We start from the raw sequence: 18671 nt of genomic DNA on the forward strand, positions 1-18671 counted from the left end.
CAGACTGAGGCAGTCAGAGGTTAAGTGACTTGCCCAGAGTCACACAGCTAATAAATGTCTGAGACCAAATCTGAACTAAGATCTTCTTTAGGCCCAGTGCTGTAGGCACTGTACCACCCCACTGCATCTAATCTAATTGTTAGGAAATTTTTCCCTTACATTAAGCTGGAATCTGACTCCCTACTTTCTATCCACTGATTCTAGTTTTATCCTTAGAAACCAAATAGAACATTCCTCCTGCACAGGATAACCCTTCAAGGACTTGAAGGAATTAGATCACAGGTTTAGAGGCGTACTTATAAATCACATAGTCCAACCATTTCATTTTACAGAGGAAGAGACAATCCCAAAGAAATTAAGCAACTTGTTCAAGGACACAAAGGTAATTAAGTGGCTGAGATGGCATTCAAACTCAGGTCCTCTACACTAAATTCAGTGTTCTTTCTGCTATACTATTCAACAATTCTCCTCTCTTCCATGGAAGAAACTTGGAGGGCCTAGACCCAATCTGGTGTCAAGCTAGACCCAACCTCTTCCTTCTCCATTTTGGATTGCCACAGAGCCCACACCCAAGCTTCTCATCAATTCCCCTTTTCTCTTCCCCCATCCTGGCCCAATACTGATCCACCCCCTTTCCACTCCCATCCCTATCCCTGACTGCTGGAGGGAACCAAACATCTCCTGTCCACTTTGACCCTTAGACCTACTCCCTCTTTCCCAATAATGGCAGCCATCATGTGGGGCTTACTCTCCAGTGCAGCCTAATGACTTCAGACCTTTCCATTAACTGTAGCTCAACTATCCTACATGTGTTATCTTCCCCACATCGGGTATGAGCTCTATGGCAGCAGCAACTATCTTTTTTGTTTTGTATCCTTGGCAATTAGCATCATGCTTGGCACACAGTGATTAATACACACGCTTTTAAAAAATTCATGCATTCACTCAAACCTATATGTTCCTCTGTAACTATCATGTCACTCTTCCCCCCCCACTCTATCCTCTTTTCCCTCTAACACCTAAATCTTCTCTTTCTCAGGCTAAACACTCCCTAGTACACCCAAATGATCCCCAGAGGATATGGAATCCAGTCTCCTCACCATCTTGGTCCCTCTCCTTTGCATGCTTTGTTGTTCAGTTGTATAAGACTTCATGACTCCATTTAGGATTTTCTTGGCAAAGAAATGGGAGTGGTTTGCCATTTCCTTCTCCAGTTCATTTTACAGATGAAGAAACTGGAGTCAAAAGGTTGAGTGACTTGCCCAAGGTCACACAGCTCCTGTCTAAAGCCAGATTTGAATTCAGAAAAATGAGTCTTGCTGACTCTAGTCTTGGTGCTCTATCCACTGCACCACCTAGCTGCATGCTTTATAGGCTAACAATGTACTTACTGCCTAAGAAGTAGCTCTCAGAACTAGACATGTTTCTCTAGATATTGGTCTGACCAGGGCAGAGTACAGTGGGAGGATCATCTCTCTCATTATAAGCATCAAGCTTCTATTAATTTGACTCCAGATTAACTGTCTTATTAAACAATATCATTGAAATCCTCATCATCCCCATTTCCTACTTTAATTTGTCCTTAGTTTTCAGTATTCTAAGTGATTCTGGGACAAAGCTCCTCAGAATTAGATGTGAACAATCAGTTGGCTCCAACACTCCCAGTAAAGCATTCCACCTTCCTAACAGGACTCAAATTAGCCAAATAGGACAACAATCTATGCTCTGAAAATCTCATTTCCATTAAAACCTAAATACCTTTGAACATGTACATTTTGTCAGCACTCTGTATGGCCCCAGGTAATGTTCCTAATTCATTTCAGATAATTAACAAATATAAATGATGCTAATGACTCAGGATCTGTGTCTCTAAAATGAAAGGATTTTCTCTTTTAACAATATGAAATTGTTCTGGGTAAGACTATGTATGACCCTCCATTCTAAGGCTGTTTCCCCAAATTCACAGTCTGCTTTACAACAACTTTCTTTTCAGTCTGGCAGTCAAATGAAAAACATTTGCTGATGTTCCTGACATCCTAACAAATACCTTTCACTGCTCACTAGGAGCTTACAATATATTGGGAAACCAAGTCAAATCACAGCAAATACAAACATTTTTTTGGGAAAAAAATGTTCCAAATTATTACAGAGAAATGGAGGTTCCACCTCACAAGCATCAGATTTGGCAAAAATGACAAAAAAAGGAAACATGATTGTTGGAAGTGTTTTGAGAAAACAGTGATGTATTGTTGATGGAGCCATGAATTAATCCAGCCTGTCTGGAACGCAATTAGGAATTATGCCCCAAAGTTACCAAACTATGCATACCCTCACCCAGCAATGAACTACTAGGCCTCTACTATAGAGATCAAAGAGTTACACACCATTTATGCAAAAAATGTTTGTGGCAGCTCTTTTTATAGCAAAGAACTGGAAACTAAGGGGATGCCTATCAACTGGGAAATGGCTTAAATTATGGTATATAAATGTAATAGTATATTATTGAATAGTAAGAAATGACAAAAGGAATGTTTTCAAAGAAACTCAGGACTTTGTGAGAACAGATGCAGAGTGAACAGAACCAGAAGAATTTATACAACAATATCGTAAAGATAGACAACTTTGAAAGACTTTAGAACTCTGATCAATGCAATTACCAACAATGATTCCAGATGGCTGATGAAGCATACTACTCACCTCCTGACAGAGATGATAGACTCAAGGTACAGAATGAGATATACACGTATGAACGTGGCCAATGTGGAATTTGTTTTGCTTAACAAAGGATGTTTTCCTTTTTTTTTTTAATGAGGGAGGGGCAGTGGGAGGAAGAAGGGGGTGGTAATAGGGTTGGAAAAAGAAAGTCTTTAAAGTATTTTTCAACTCCAGAGAACAAGAGTCCAGAAGGAAATGTAGACAAGCAGTACAGCTTTGAAAGTTACATGTTGAATTTGTTATATAGTTAAAGTAAAAGCAAGCTGTACATAATATATTCAAAGTTTATAATAATATTGAGCATTCATACAGCACTTTAAGATTTGTAAAGCATTTACCATGTTATTTCTTTGGACGTAACCCTATCTACTTAGGGGTATTATTATCCTCGCTTTACAGGATGAAAAAGTTGAAGCAAAGAAGTGGCTTGTCCAGAGCCATACAAGCTAGTGCCTGTGGTAGAGTTTGAACCCAGGTTACTCTGACTTCAAGTTCAACTCTCTACAAATCTTCTGTTCTCCTTTGTAGAAAATGTTTGTTTTCTTTGGTTAAGTTTGTGAAAAGAAACAAAAAAACCTAATTCAATTGTTTAAAAAATGTTTGAGGGGCAGCTAGGTGGTACAGTGGATAGAGCACCAGTCCTTAAGTCAGGAAGACCTGAGTTCAAATCCAATCTCAGACTAGATACTTGACATTTACTAGCTGTGTGACTCTGGGCAAGTCACTTAACCCCAATTGCCTTGCCAAAAAAAAAAAAATTGAGCCCACTCTCAAGATTTCCCATTTAAAGGTGATTCTTTTATTCAGTGGAGCAGCTAGGTGTCGAGGTAGATACAGCACCAGGCCTGGAGTCAGGAAGACCCAAGTTCAAATCTGGCCTCAGATACTTGCTGTGGCCCTGGGCAAGTCATTTAACCCTGTTTGCCTCAGTTTCCTTATCTGTAAAATGAGCTGGAGAAGGAAATGGCAAACTACTCTAGTAGCTTTGCCAAGAAAACCCCAAAATGGGGTTACAAACAGTTGGGCATGTCTGAAACAACTAAACAACAACATTTATTTAGTATTTAACCTTTATTAAATAATATGTCCAAAATGTTGTGCCAGGTGGCCATATGGTACAAAGTTAATGAGGACACGGTTCCTTTTTTCACTGAAAGGGAGGAGGAGCAGAATTTATATACATACACAACATTACACAATATGTAACTAGGAACTAATAAGACAGTAAGTTTTGTCCAGCGTAAGTTTGTCCAGGGCAATGAATATGTGTTTGGAGAATAGATATTAGGTGAAAAATAGTGTAAAGGTTTTTTGGTTTAAGTGATAGGAATAAGAAAAATACAGTTATCAAATGAGAATGTACTAAGTAAACACCTTAAAACCATAAAGCATTACCATGACAATATCAGGGATGATCATTTTTCAAAGGAATTTTGAACACTGGTCAGCACAGAGCTCTCTGTAGCTGTAGAATTTCTTACACAGTGTTCCTTCTATGAAGCATAGAACTCATGCTTGTTTTCCTAAAAAAAAAAAAAGCTTAAATAACAACTGCTCAAAGCAGTGTTTTAACTATCTGCACAAGATGGATTCCATTTAAATACCAGTGATATTTTCCCCTAAAACATCAAACATTAAATTATTTAAATACATATTACATAGAAACAATTTCTGCATGAAAATGGGCTTGAGAGGCAGTGCAGTAGAGTGGAAAAAAGCAAAGGTTTTGGAGCTGGCAGAACATGGGAGCATCAAGCTAGTGCTGGAAGTGAGACCAACATTTCAATCTCCTATTTTTAGAGATGTGTAAACTAAGGTCCAGGGAGGTTCTATCAATTACCCAAGGTCATGTGGGTTGTAAGTGGCAGAGGGGATACTGGAACCAGCTCCTCTGCCCTAACCACCTCCTATCTCTGGGCTTCATTACTGATTCTACTACAATGCTTACATGTAAGTGTGACTTCAAGGGGGAAAAAACCCACAATTTTTCTAGACCTCAGTCTCCTCATTTGGAAAATGAAGATGTTGGACAAGGTGATCTCTAATGTTTCTGTTCCTTTGATCCTCTATTTTTCTTCCATATTTCTATGACCTCTCCCCACTCCCTTTATCCCATGGGTATGACATACCAGCAGTCAAATTAACACCACTTTTTCTTGTTCTTCCAGTATTCAAATCCCCAGATTGTCCATTAACAAATTAGTTCAGAAAATGCTGACTTAAATTAATAAAATGAAGTAAAGAAAAATGAAGGTTTTCCTCTTGCCACTTTATTTCTCATTTAAATGTTTTTGTTAGATTAAAATTTGAGATAGACAAAATCGTCTAATCCAACCCCTTCAAAGGAATTAAGGCCCAGAGTTACGTGCCTTGGTCAAAATTACACAGAAACTGAAAAGCTGGGCCAATATTTGAACCAGGGTAATCTGATTCCAGAGGCACCTAGGTGGAGAAGTAGATAGAGTCAGGAGGACCTGAGTTCAAATCTGACCTCAGACACTTGCTAGCTGTGTGACCCTGGACAAGTCACTTAACCCTGTTTGCCTCAGTTTCCCCATTTGTAAAATGAGCTGGAGAAGGAAATGGCAAACCACTCTAGTATCTTTGCCAAGAAAACCCCAAATTGGGTCAGGAAGTGGCAGCTAGGTAGCTCAGTGGATAAAGAGCTGGGCCTAAAGTCATGAAGACCTGAGTTCAAATCCGACCTCAGACATTAGCTGTGTGACTCTGGGCAAGTCCCTTAACCTGGTTTGCCTTAATCCACTGGAGAAGGGAATGGTAAACCACTCCAGTATCTTTGCCAAGAAAACCCCATGGACACCACAGTGAACAAAAACAAGATCTCTGACTTCAGCACCTACTACACCATGTATTTTAGAAATCTTTATAATATGGAATTACAGACCACTAAGGCTCCATCCTTAATTGGAAAGAAGAAAGGGTACACAATGAGGACTATGCTGCATTTACCTCAGTTTTGAACTTTACTTCAGCAAGTGACTAAAAGGAATGTGGGGAGTAGCCATCGAGATTAAAAAAATGAGTAAAAGGGCATCTATGGAACCCACAAACCTGATGTAATATGAAATACAGTCAGAGGCCAAAAATCATCCCTAACAAAACACTTTTAGAAGATGCCCAATCTTCCTCCACCTTCCAAGGCTTGGCACAGTCAGCACTTAATAAACCTTGCTTGCTTTTGTCCTCCCTCTAAAAGAAGCCCTAGAAAAATATTATTTAATCAGTAACAAAACAGCCTTATGTCCCAAGCTCTCATAATTTCCCTCATCTCAAAGAATATTACAATGAAGTATCTTTACATGCCTATAAAGTACACGCCCTGCAACTGAGTTAATGCCATGAGAATCTTGATCTTTGCACGTCCGACACAGCTTATTAAAATATTCAAAAAAGTTTTCTAGAGATTTTTGTATTTCAAGAGTTTATCTTCTCGGTGCAAAATTATAAAATAGGAAGAGGGTAAATTAATTTTCAAATCAACCTGATCTCTTACGTTTCAGATTCTTTAACTGTCAGAAACCGTTTTTCTGGAACCTTTATTTTAAACACTTTTTTTAAAAAAAGCGTTTTAAAAAATTGTGGCCTTATCCGTTGTTTTCTAGTTCCGAGTAAAGGAAGCGCTCTGGAGCAGGTAAGAGGAACGCGCCCCACGTAGCGCGCTTCAGCCCGGATATGTCGGGGAGGATTATCCCCGGCCCTGGAACGCGTCCGAGTCTAGGTCGACCAGAAGCCCCACGCGCCGCCGAGCCCATCTGTCCGTGCCAATACAACTCGCAACTTTTCAAACCAATCCCTCTGCATCATGCAACGGATGCCTGTGGCACCAGGAGTTTGCAAACGCCCCCCCACCCCCCCAATCCTCCTCCCGCTCCCCCGAGACCAATCATTGCATGGCTCAGGGTTAGGCATTCCCCCCCCTCCCCTTTCCCCGAGCCGCACGCACACCACCGAACAGCTCCGAGGTCTCCTGCCCCTACCGCCCCTTAAAGGGAGGTAGCCAGCCCTTAAAGGACCCTCACACCTTGTGCTCAGCATGCCTTTGGCAGCCCCGTTTCGGAGCCGGGGACCCAGAGAGTGAAAAGCCGAGGATCCGGCGAGGCGCCCAGGTGCGGGTCTGGGGTTCACCCCCACCCCCCACCCCCTCCTCCACGGCCTCCCAGCAGCCTGGAGCGGCATTTTTATTCAGGCGACGCTTAAGGGAGCCCCGGCTGCGCCCGGTGCATTGTGGGAACGGCCGGGAGTCCCGTTTTCAGGAGGAGGAGGAGGGCGAAAAGCGAACCGGTAAGAGCCTGACTGGGGGGGAGGGGGGGGAGAGACACGCCTGGCTTAAAGGGGAATATTCATCAATAAGCCCCGTAGCGCCCTTTGCAAATCCTCCGCTCCGTCGGGCCCCGGACAGGCAGGGAGACGTGCACCGCTGGCCCGCTAGAGCCCAGCTTGGCGCGGGGGGCCGGAGTGTGGGGTGGTTGGGGCCGCTTTAAAAAAGAAGCACCGCCCGCTCCGTAGCTGCCGCCTCCGCCGCTGTCGCCACCAGCAGCCGCTCTGAGCTGGGGAAGGAAGGAGGGAGGGAGCGAGCGAGCGAGCGAGGGAGGGAACAAGGGAGGGGAGGGGTGTGGGGGGGAGGGAGGGTGGCGGCGGCGGCGGCGGCGGCGGTGGCAACGCACGGGTTAATTTTTTCACCCGCCGACATTTTTGTTTGGCCGCTGCAGCTGGCGGGCCGCTGCGCGTCCGCGTGCGCGCGCCGCTGAGGAAATCCAGCTCGGGCGTCCCGGGGAGCGCGGCGCGCGCGGCTCCCGGGCACCTCCCGTTCCACCCCTCCCCCACACGCACAACACTCGTCCATGACACTCGCGCTCACTCTCACGCGGCCTCCTCCTTTACGTCCCTTCTGGACACCCACAAAGGGTTAACTTCGTCCCCCTCGTGACACTTGCTCTTGTTACCTGCCCCCCCGAAAAAAACGGCCTTTCGCACCTCCCTCCCCCTCACTAAAACCAGCGATTGGGGGGAGGGGGCCTTCGGGTCGCCCCTGGCGCGCGCTCCCCATTGGCGGCGGCGGCGGTGGGGGCCGAGGGAGCGCGCAGGGGTGTTCCCGCCGCGGGGCGGGGGGGATGTCCCGGTGGAAAGCGCCGGCTTCCCCCGCCCCGCCGGCCGCACAAAGAGCGCCGGCCGAGGCCTGATTTGCCTTTAAAGGCAGCGGCTTGGCATTTAAGGTGTCCCCGAGTCGCGTCCCTGCAGCCGCATGGACAGGCGGCCCGCCGCCGCCTCGCCCCCGCGTGGTGGTGCCCGCTCCATTGTTTATTTCCCGGAGCTCGCGGTAGGTAGGTCGAGGCAGCGGCCGCGGGCTTGGGGCACCGTCCTCCCTGCCCCCTGGCACTTTTAAAAATCCTTAAAAGTGTCCGAGGAGGAAGGGGTTAAACTTCGTCTTTACTTATTCTTGTCATTGTTTTAAAGTATTGTAAACATCTGGGGGCGGGAGAAGCCAGGGGAGGTGTAGCCTCTTGTTAAACAAATTGACTTTCACCTCCACCGCCACAGTAATTGCCCATTTCCCTGACCATTCCTGGTCTTTTCCAATCGCTGACCAAAAAATAGGGATTTCCTGTTTTCCCCCCTCCGGAATTGCTTCTCTTGTGGCTCGTGTTCGCATTCAAGTTTCTATGGGAGAGCTCGGGAGCTTGGAGATACTCCTACCTACCCTTACATTCTTAACCAATCTAGGGAAGTGACATGTAAATATGCTGGTACATATACACCAGCCGTCAACACCGGTCTGTCTCCCCGGCCCCACTCCAGTGCGGTTAGAAGATGTGAGGAATATATCGATTTTGTCCGTAGGCTTTTGCTGTGCTTTTTCTATGGAGAGGTTCTTATTTTTAACTCTTGAGTCAAAGCCTTCTTTAAAAATTTTCCTATAAATCACCAAACTGCTTTTAAAAACAAACACAACAATCTCTGACTTTTGTTATAATGATAGAATGCTACCCCATATTTTTTTTGACAGGTTGTTTTTTACCTAGTGGTATAGGCCTTTTCTACAGTCACAAGTTTGAGACTGGAATCGTCGCTCATCCCAGACACGTTTTTTGGTTTGGTTTTTTTTTGGTAACTAAGGCTTGGATTACTGCCCATGCTTAGGCTTTATAAGATGTGTTTTCAATAAGTGGTATGCCTACCAGGGGAGGAAAAACACTTGCTGTAAATGGAAGTTATGTTCTTAATCTGAAGTTTTGTAGAGGAAAGTGACTCTAAAATTTGAGTTGCCTGTGTAATTCCACACCTTAAGCAGTCCTGAAGGTTTGTTAAACCCAAGAGCTGAATTTTGGTTTTTGCTGTAACTCAAAAGACTTCAAATCTAGAAAGGCCCATTGGAATAGCTTTTGGCATTGGACAGCACATTAAGTGCTGGTGATTAGTTTGATTTAATTGTAAGCCTTGCAATGAAACACTATTAAAGAGTACCTATAGTACTTTGTCAGTGATGCAACTTGCTGTTGGATAGAATATTTGCTGTCTAGGAAATGGGATTTCATTTTTTAAAAATTGGAAAATCTACAGTAGTACAACTATGTCATACAACTATATTGTACCATGTAAAACAGGCACTCCCATTTGAAAGTTGTGTACTTTAGTGGGACCTCCTATTAGTTTTGGATTATGTTGTATACCTCTGACTCAGAATAAAAACATTTTCTTCTAAAATTAGATTTTGGCATTATAGAGAATTTCATCAAATGAATTTGCATTAACATCTTTTCCATGGGTTTTCTAACAGGCCTTGTACCTCTTGAGCATTTGCAGCCTTGTTAAAAGATTTACCATGAAAGTTATTTTTTTGCCAAAAACTTTAAACTTTTAAAATATGCCAATTGCCAGATGAAGTGTCTGACATTTTTTTTTAATTTCTAATGTTATGTGCTTTGAGGATCTTTGAGACCTGTTTTTCAGGAAAGAAGTTTCATGAAATAAACTTCCAGTTCTTTTATATCATCTTTTCTCTGTCTTGACCCTATGATGTAATAATGCTTTAGGCATTGCACTCTCCTTTAGATGAGCTCTATGGGTTTTATATAGATTGCTAGAGAGAAAGTATGTGCAACCTTCCCCCCCCCCCAACTCCCCAATCCAAGTAACTTTTAGAGATGTGTCTTTATTGTTCTGGTTCATAAAAGTCAATATAAAGAGTAGTGATGTATAGTGCAATTATCCACTGACTTTGAATCACCTGAAATGGAAAAGTCTTTTATGGATTGCCCTTTGGGGGGGGGAGTTACTTTTCTTTTTCTATTTTTCAGTCTCTTTACTTGAAAGGTATTAGATGATATTCTTATGTTGCCTTTTTGTGACTTGCATATAGGTGGACCAGGCAAGACACCATCAGACTAGAGGAGGGGGGAAAAAAGACTAAACTGTGAGTGTGTGTGCCTAAGAGCCATGTCTGTTCGGGAATCCTTTAACCCAGAAAGTTATGAATTGGACAAGAGTTTCCGGCTAACCCGTTTCACTGAACTGAAGGGCACAGGCTGCAAGGTACCGCAAGATGTCCTACAGAAATTGCTGGAATCCTTACAAGAGAATCACTTCCAGGAAGATGAACAATTTTTGGGAGCAGTTATGCCAAGGCTAGGTAAGCAAACCATATCTTTACCTTAATACCTCAATAGCATATCTGTGGACAAATCCAGCTGTAGCTAGGATTTTTTTTTCTGTCCTAGTTCTAGCACCTCTACTGTGTTCCCTTGTCAGTTATTTTATCCAAACAAAAATGATCCAAATAGGAACTCAAAATTAACTGTGTCAAATAATTATAAGTTGTTCAATGCTAGAAAAAAGTCTTGAATGACACCAAGTTTTGGAGATATATGTGACTGGGGCACTCCTGCTATTTTAAGATAAGAGCATCATTCTCTGACAGTGAAACTTTCCATTAAATAGAATTCTCAGGATGCATCTAGGTATTTCGATTTCCTGTTTAAGTATCAAGCAACCCCCCGCCCCCCCACCTTGTTTTCTGAGAGCCATACAATGTCATTGTAAAAAAGGATCTCAGAGGCCATCTAATTCAAATCCTTCAAAATGTATGAATTCACCTTCCTGCCTCAGTAAATTTATTGTTTTGCAGGTTGTATTTCTTTGAGGATCCTATAGTTGTGGGGGAAGGGAGGAGGAACAGGAGGAGCTATTTTGAACTGAACATCAGTGGATGTTATGATGTGAGGTAGCCCAGTTCTCTGTATTGATCCTAGGATATTTTGTATTTCCATTACTAAATTCCTGACATTAACTAGTTGTCTTGTAACTTGTCTCTCTTTTCTGAAAACCATGGAAAGAATTTCTTTCCATCTAGTTAATGCAGGTTTTGCTTCACTAGGTTGATAAACACACGGTACAAGTAAATGGTCAGTTTGAACTCTGGGAGTATGATCTGGGAATTTCTATAGCTTGTGGTTCCAGTATGAACCTAGTTGATTTGTTACATACTTGGTCTAGTGTTATGGGTTTTGGGGGGGTTTTTTTGCTTTAATGTCTTTAGTATAGTCATTAGACTCAGTACATACTGGGTGCTTCAAATTAAAATAATATAAGTTATATCATGAGTCAGAAAAGAAGTGAAAGGAAGATGTTTGTATGGAAACATGAAGACTAGATCTATCAAGGTGTTAAATAAACTAGTAGAGGAAATAAACCACTTAGTTAAATATAAAGGGTAATTACTAGATGGTGCTATTGTTAATATTTAATTATATTCTTTAAGGGGAAAAGTTTTAAGTCCTTTGTTTTGAGTATCAATTTAGCATCACATCATCTAATCTACAACCTCATTTATCTGTTCTGAAACCAAAAAAATAACTGTCACAGGAAATGACCTCTGAGTAGGCAAAATAATTGCATCAGAACCCATGCCCTAAATCTCGTTCATTTTATTCATAGAAGGTTGTAGGTGCTGTATAAATGCTTGTTCCCTTTCCCTTGGCCCTTTACTTAGAACCTTTTGACTCTTACTTCACATGTAATTGTAATGTCAGTTGTTTACTTTCCAAACCCACTACCAATTAAAAGCTTTGAGAATTTAACAGTCTGATTCTGGGGGAGATTCAGACAAATTAGGCCTCTAAGAGTTCTTTGACCTCTAAATCTATGAACTATTTAAAGCATTCACAAGAAAGCAAGCTGTCTGAAACAATTTAGCATACCAGCAAATTGCCTTATATACCTTAGTAGGTCCTGATAGTATCACTGTAGGGTAGTAGTAATTGTAACTCAGAAATAATAGTTTACATTTATGTATCACTTTAGCTTTTATAAAGTGTTTTATTCACAACTGAGAGAGGTAAATAGTTCAAGTGTTATTCTCCTGACTTTACAGAGGAAACTAATGCTTATGGAGTAAAGTAACTTGCCAGTGGGCACAGGGCTTTAAATGGGAGAGCCAGGTCTTGATTCCAAGTCCAGTGCTCTCAGTGACTACAAAACCGATGTTCTCAAAGGTGACAGTCATCAAGAAAAGGTATACTTATGTATCCTTTACTGTGCTAATTTAAGAGGACTGAGAAGTGCTATGCCTTTTATAAAGATTAGCACTCAAAATAGTTAAAATAATATGTAGGTAAGTAACTATGTAAATCCTCAGTTACCTAGAAGGTTCTGAAGAATTGAAGTTTTCCTATATTACTTTGTACATTGCAGTAAGGATTCAAAGGAAAGGGCTGGGTATCATGACATCCAAATTTCATTTTGTTCTATCATGCTAATTCATCAAGGCAGCCTCACCAGTGACTTGTCAGTAGTTTTCCACATGTACAATATAATAATATCAGTGAAGGTGATAATTTATTATATGCCTCTGTAAAGAGTTTGGAGATTAAGACTCATAGTTGCCAGTGAAAATGTAATGTGACTCCCATTTAATTGAGGGAGTGGGTCCATGACATGCTATGCTTTGTGATTTTTGGAATCTATTTTTGAAAATAGTTTATAAAGTGATTGGGTTTTAAAACAAATGAATAAAACCTGGGGTACAGCTCTGCCTTTGAGATTCTTGTTTTAAGTGTTTTAGAGCAGAGGTAGGCAGATTTACAAATCCTTGGCAGGTATTGAACTTAATGGATAAATGTCTCATGGTTTAAAGAGGTACAGTTCTAAAAGAGTTAATGCAAACAACATAAGCTGCTTGCTCCTTTTTCATCCTTGTCAGAATACTTGGGATTCCTAATACTCTCTGAGGTACTCCATTGATAAATTGCATATAATCAAACACTAAAAGACATTCCTATATTAAAAAAGACTTTTAAAAATATGAGACTAAGGAAACTTCTGGAGCTTGGGTAGTCTATCTAAATACATTATTAACAAATCAAAGCTATAAATCAAAGTATAAATCACATAATATGTTTACATATAAATCATGTATAAAGTTCTTTGATTTATACTTGAAAACTAATAAATTCAACAGTTACTCTTTAGTAGCTCTTTCTGTAGGCTTTCACCTACAGTCCCATCCAAAGCTGAGTTGAAGGAAATGAGGATGTTTAACCTACCAAAAGGAAGACTGAGGGATGGAAATATTATCTGTCTTCAAATATTTGAAGAACTATCATCTAGGAGAGCTATTAAACTTCTGTTTGGCCCCTGCTGAGAGAACTTCTAGAACTGATGGGTAGAAGTTGCTGAGAGGCAGTTGGGCTTAATCTCAAGGAAAACTAAGCAGTCTCATCCTCACAACAACCCAGTGAGCCAGGTACTAGAGATTTTGTTTTGCCTTCTTTTTGAACCTTTTTTTTTTCTTAATAATCACTGTAAGGAGCTTTGAGTGAGGAACTTCTACCAATCTTCTGACATTTATGGTTTTAGACAGTTGCTTGGGGCACTGAGTGATTAAGAGACTTGCCCAGCTTCACACATCTAGTGTTTGGCTGAGGTGGACTTGAACTAGATCTTTCAGACTCTGAGATTGGCTTTCTAGACACCTGAACATGCTGCCTCACACTGTGGTTATTATTATCCTCATATGATGCCTGAGAAAATTGAGACTAAATTATTGGAACGGTTTCAAAATTGCTTAGGCTGCCTCAGATAGTGAGTTCCTAGCCTTTGAAAGTTTTCAAGTAGAGACTCAGATGACCCCTTGTTAGGAATATAATAAGGGGGATTTCATGTTTTGACTAGGGCTTGGACCTTTGAGACTTTTTTTTACTCTAAGATTCTAGGAATTTATGAAGTGAAAATTCAAGAGAAGGGGGAAAAGTACATTTTACTTTTCTAAAACAGATAGGAATTTATCTCCAAAATTGTCTGTTTTTTCAATTAGGGAGCATTCAAATGAGATAGGGACTGTAGATACTATTCAGAAGATGTGGCTCCTGTGCTCCTGACATTTACACTGACATAGACACTGGGAACACTTGTTGTTAAGATCATAGCTCACATTTATATAACTTTTTAAAGTTTGTAAAACTATAGATCATAGATACATCTATATCTATATCTATATATCATGTAACTCTATAAGTTCATAGATCTCCATGGATGTTATCTCTATTTTACAGATAAGAAATTAAGGCCTAAAGAGGCAAATGTCAGAGGCAAGATTCAAACCCAGGTCTTTGTGACTTCCTGGCCAGTGCTGTGGCCAATATGCCACTTTTTTTTTCTTCTGAAATTTTGGGAGCATGCTATCTGATTGATTCTTTGAATTATTACAAGCATCTTTGTCTGAATATAATCAAAAACTGATTACTTGTGAAGTGATCTAGTCTATGGAGTTGGTTTCCCTACTATTTCTGAAACAAAAATCTCAGTTGTACTACTGAGTCATGCCCTAACTTTTCTGCTTTGCTGCATAAGAAAGACTGTTTCCCTGAGATGTATGGTTCTTGTTTCTATTTTGGATTTGTAGTGATGGAAAAAGAAGTGAAAAATTATCTGCATAAGGAACTAGTGCTAGGATTAATTTCTGTTTTTAAAAATATATGTTTTATATTATATAAAAATCATATAAGTGTATATGTTTGTGTATATTATATATGTATTAATGTGTAAAGTTCAGTTATTTATAGCAATACTCAAATACTGTTCAGATAGATGAGTAAAATTATCATTTTTGTGCAAACTTTAAAGTTTATAGATTGCCTGTTTATCTCTCTCTTTGGCCCCCTCAAGTCCTTTCCTCAAGTCCTTTATTTTAAATATAAATTATATTGTGGGAATGTTTTAAGTATTTGATTCAGGATTAATTTATTGTTCTTAAGTTTATAATCTTAATTTCAGAAGGTTTTTAAAATTTGTTTTCTTTTAAATCTCGTTATAACTTTGTATGCCTTTACTTGTTTGACTTCATTATTTAAATATTACTTAGGAGGATAAAAGAACTAGAATGTGCATATATTTATGCTAAGAGCTATCCTGTTAAAAATATGTATTAACAGCCCTTCTTACCAGAATTAAGTAGAGAAAAAGGCCAGTCTGAATTTGTAAAAGAGCTGAATTAAAAAAAAAAGAAATATAGTTATATTAACTTAAAAATACCTATAGTAGCCATCTGAACTTGATTTGAAAATAAAAAACCACACATCTATAGCATTTGATACATGTGACAAAAATGTTCCTACGACATCCTGGCAGGTAGATATCTCCACTTTACAGATGAAAAAAATTAAGTTCGGAAAAATTACCCACAATTATCTTGTTGGTAAGTGGGCTAGAGGCAGCTGTCACACTTTTGCACTCCAAATCCATTGCTGTTTTCACTGAGTCATATTACTTCCTGAATAGGTAAGATTATTTAGAGTTGATATCAACTGTATTTTAATACATACCTCTAAATATTAAGAAACAGTTGGTTTTCAATCCCCTGGTAGTTAACAGCCGTGTAACTAGCTTCAGTTTCCTCATCTGTAAAGTAAGGATAAAAATGCCTCTAGTATCTGTCTGTCAGAGGATCAGATGAGATGTTTGTAAATCAATTTTTATACTTTAAAGCTGTAGACCTTAAGATATAAACTCCTCATTTAGCTTTTAAAGCCCTGCACTATCTGGCTCCAATTTATCTTTGAAACTCTGAGAATCTGCCAAACTGGTTCTCTTTCTCTCTGTTCCTCATTTGTCCTGGGCACTATCTATTTTCCATTCTCCATGTATTTACAATGGGTGTCTCTCATGCCTGGAATAAGTCCACCTCATAGAGACCCCCTCTTACTTGAAGATGCAGTTCAGGCACCAGCTTTTGCCTGAAGTCTTTCCTGATTCCGTTCCTCCAAACTGCTAGTGCCCTCTCCCATGGTACCTTATATTTAATTACTTCGTAATTACAGTTATCCCTTCCATACCTTGGGGGTTGGGGTAAGGAGCCCCCACAATCTGGAAAATCTGTGTAAAATTTTTTGGCCCTCCCTTTGTACCAGAGAAGAAGTCTGATTTTCTTCTTTTTCTTTTATGGGGTGTTTACACTACCACATTGTAAAATTTAGGTTAAGTATTTGGTCATAGGCTCTGTGTTGTCTGCTGGCCTTTGTGTGTCATCTGTGGTTTCTGTAAAACTCCCCAAAAATTCCCATTTAATTTCTTATGCCGACTCACAATATATCAAACCCATGATGAGGAAAGGCTAGATGTGGAAGGGATAACTATAATTACCTTGTTGTGTGTGTGTGTGTGTGTGTGTGTGTGTGTGTGTGTGTGTGCGCGCACGCGGTGTGTAGGGCAGCTAGGTGGCTTAGGAGATAAAGCGCCAGGCCTACAGTTGGGAAGACCTGAGTTCAGACACTTACTAGCTGTATGACCTTGGGCAAATCACTTAACCCTGTTTGCCTCAGTTTCCTGTCTGTAAAAAGAGCTGGGAAATGAAATGACAAACCACTCCACAAGAAAATCCCAAATGGAGTCACAAAGAGTTGGATGTGACTGATATGACTGAACAACAATGACAAATATATGTCTGTATGTGTTATCTTTATATTTATGCTGTATGTATATTTGTATACTTGTTATCTAATCCATTAGAATATAAGCTCACTGAAAACAGGGATCAAAGTTTCACTCTTTTTATTTGTATCTTTAGTACCTAGGGCAGTGCCTAGTACACCATAGATGTTTCATAAGTACATATTTATTGATTGATTTAAAGTGCTGTATAAGTATCATCTATTACCTAGAGAGGCATATGGTATAAAGAAGGCACTGAACTTGGGGGTTAGGAAATCTGGGTTTCAGTTCTAGTTCCAAACATTTAATACCCATGTGACTGCTCTGTGATAGAAAAGCCTTACCTCTTTGCACCTGTAAAATGGGGAAAATGATACTTCTACATCAACTTCACATAATTTATGCATTGTAAAGTATTATGTATGTATGTATGTGTAATTATTGAGGCTTAAGTATTTTCCTTTGAAAATATTTACTATTTTGCATATCAAATCCTTTATCATAGAGAATGCTACTGTAAAGTCCTGTCAGTGTTTTTGGACACTGAATTAATGAAGTTTTGATTTATTAGAAGGAGAATTTTATTAATTTTTTTTAATTGTTTTTTTATCTCAAGACAAATTGAAATGCCACTTAATAATGCTTTCAGGTGGTTTTCAGAATGATGGTAACAGTTGTTGTGTCTAAATGTATATGTAGTTCTTTAGGAATTATAGACCCATTCTGGGTAATATTTTGTAATATTTCTGACCAAAAGAAAATAAGATGCTGTATAAAACTTTTCAGTTGCAAACTAAGCAACCTTAGTCCCATTGTCTGGTATTACGTGGTTGTTAAAGACATTCTTATTGAAAGGATCTTACAGATTGTAAGAATCACATAGACTAGTACTATACAAAGATAATTGTGTTATTCACAAGTGTTAATGGAAAAAATTTTCATTAAACTTAAGTTTTCACTTAGACTGCTGCATTAATAATGGTAAAAAAAAAAGTAATGTTATATGGACATTTGGTTCTTTTATGCTTTTTTTGGTTCTTATATTGCTTAAGCTGGTTGTGTTTCACATTTATTTCAGTTATGCTTTTTGATAAGAACCACATTGCTTTCTTGGCACTGTACAGTATTAAACAAGTTCCTTCTGATTCAGAACTTAAATGTAAGAGATAGTGACTGCCCTTTTAATGATGGGTCTGTTGATGATAATTCTGTTCTTTACAGGCATTGGAATGGACACTTGTGTTATTCCATTGAGACATGGTGGTCTTTCCTTGGTTCAGACCACAGATTACATTTATCCTATTGTGGATGATCCTTACATGATGGTGAGTCTGGCCCATAAGTTTCTGTATTTCAACCAGATTTATTTTAAAAGAGAAAAATGCAAATTATGATGTAAATGATACACACACATACATTTTATGTGACGATAATTTATTGTATCTACATTTGATAACATAAACAATAAATTATATAAAGATAAGAAAACTTATTAGGTAAAAATTGGGGAACTCTCATAGTCTTTTATGTATATCTTTAAACATACATGCTTACTCATTTTTAACTATCTCAATGAATGATAAATATTTGTGTGGTTTTTTTCCGTCTCTCTGTTACTCTGACTATACCCTAATAAACCCTTAGCACACTTGTACTCTAGGTTTAAGTCTCCAATTTTTATTGCTATCTTTTGTTCAGACATAATTCTCATTTCCTAATGTATCCAAACCATTGTAATCAGAGAAAGAGACAGGAGGAAAAATACCAGTTCAGCAAACTAATGTTTCAACCAGTGCATCAACTGAATCAGTCTGTCAACAAGTGTTTATTAAATCATTAAGCATTTATTAAGTTATTACAGTGTGCTAAGTACTGAGGATACAAAAAAGTAAAAACATGGTCCCTACCCTCAGGATATATATAGAATGGATAGAAGGCAATTTCAGAGGGGACGGTTCCAGCAATTGGGAGACTAGAAACAGCCTATTTTAGAAGGTAGAATTAGAACTCAGTTT

At 39.5% G+C, this 18671-nt stretch overlaps 1 protein-coding gene across 5 annotated transcripts in view; it reads left to right on the forward strand.

The window, feature by feature from the left end:
* The first annotated feature begins 6663 nt into the window (after positions 1-6663).
* Positions 6664-18671, forward strand: part of SEPHS1 (selenophosphate synthetase 1) — a 44163-nt gene continuing 32155 nt past the window's right edge. The window contains exons 1-3 of one of the 5 annotated variants that reach the window (XM_020999702.2): positions 6664-7017; positions 10094-10363; positions 17878-17981. In XM_020999702.2, coding sequence (XP_020855361.1) covers positions 10171-10363; positions 17878-17981 — 297 coding nt within the window. In that variant the 5' untranslated portion in view covers positions 6664-7017; positions 10094-10170. Of the gene's footprint in view, positions 7018-7407; positions 8058-8105; positions 8547-10093; positions 10364-13281; positions 13475-17877; positions 17982-18671 lie in introns of those variants that run through there. The other 4 variants (XM_020999704.2, XM_020999703.2, XM_020999706.2 and 1 more) reach the window with 4 other exon arrangements.

Source organism: Phascolarctos cinereus, unplaced genomic scaffold (genome assembly GCF_003287225.1).
Source record: "Phascolarctos cinereus isolate Bilbo 61053 unplaced genomic scaffold, phaCin_HiC Scaffold_1;HRSCAF=81, whole genome shotgun sequence".
NCBI lineage: Eukaryota > Metazoa > Chordata > Mammalia > Diprotodontia > Phascolarctidae > Phascolarctos > Phascolarctos cinereus.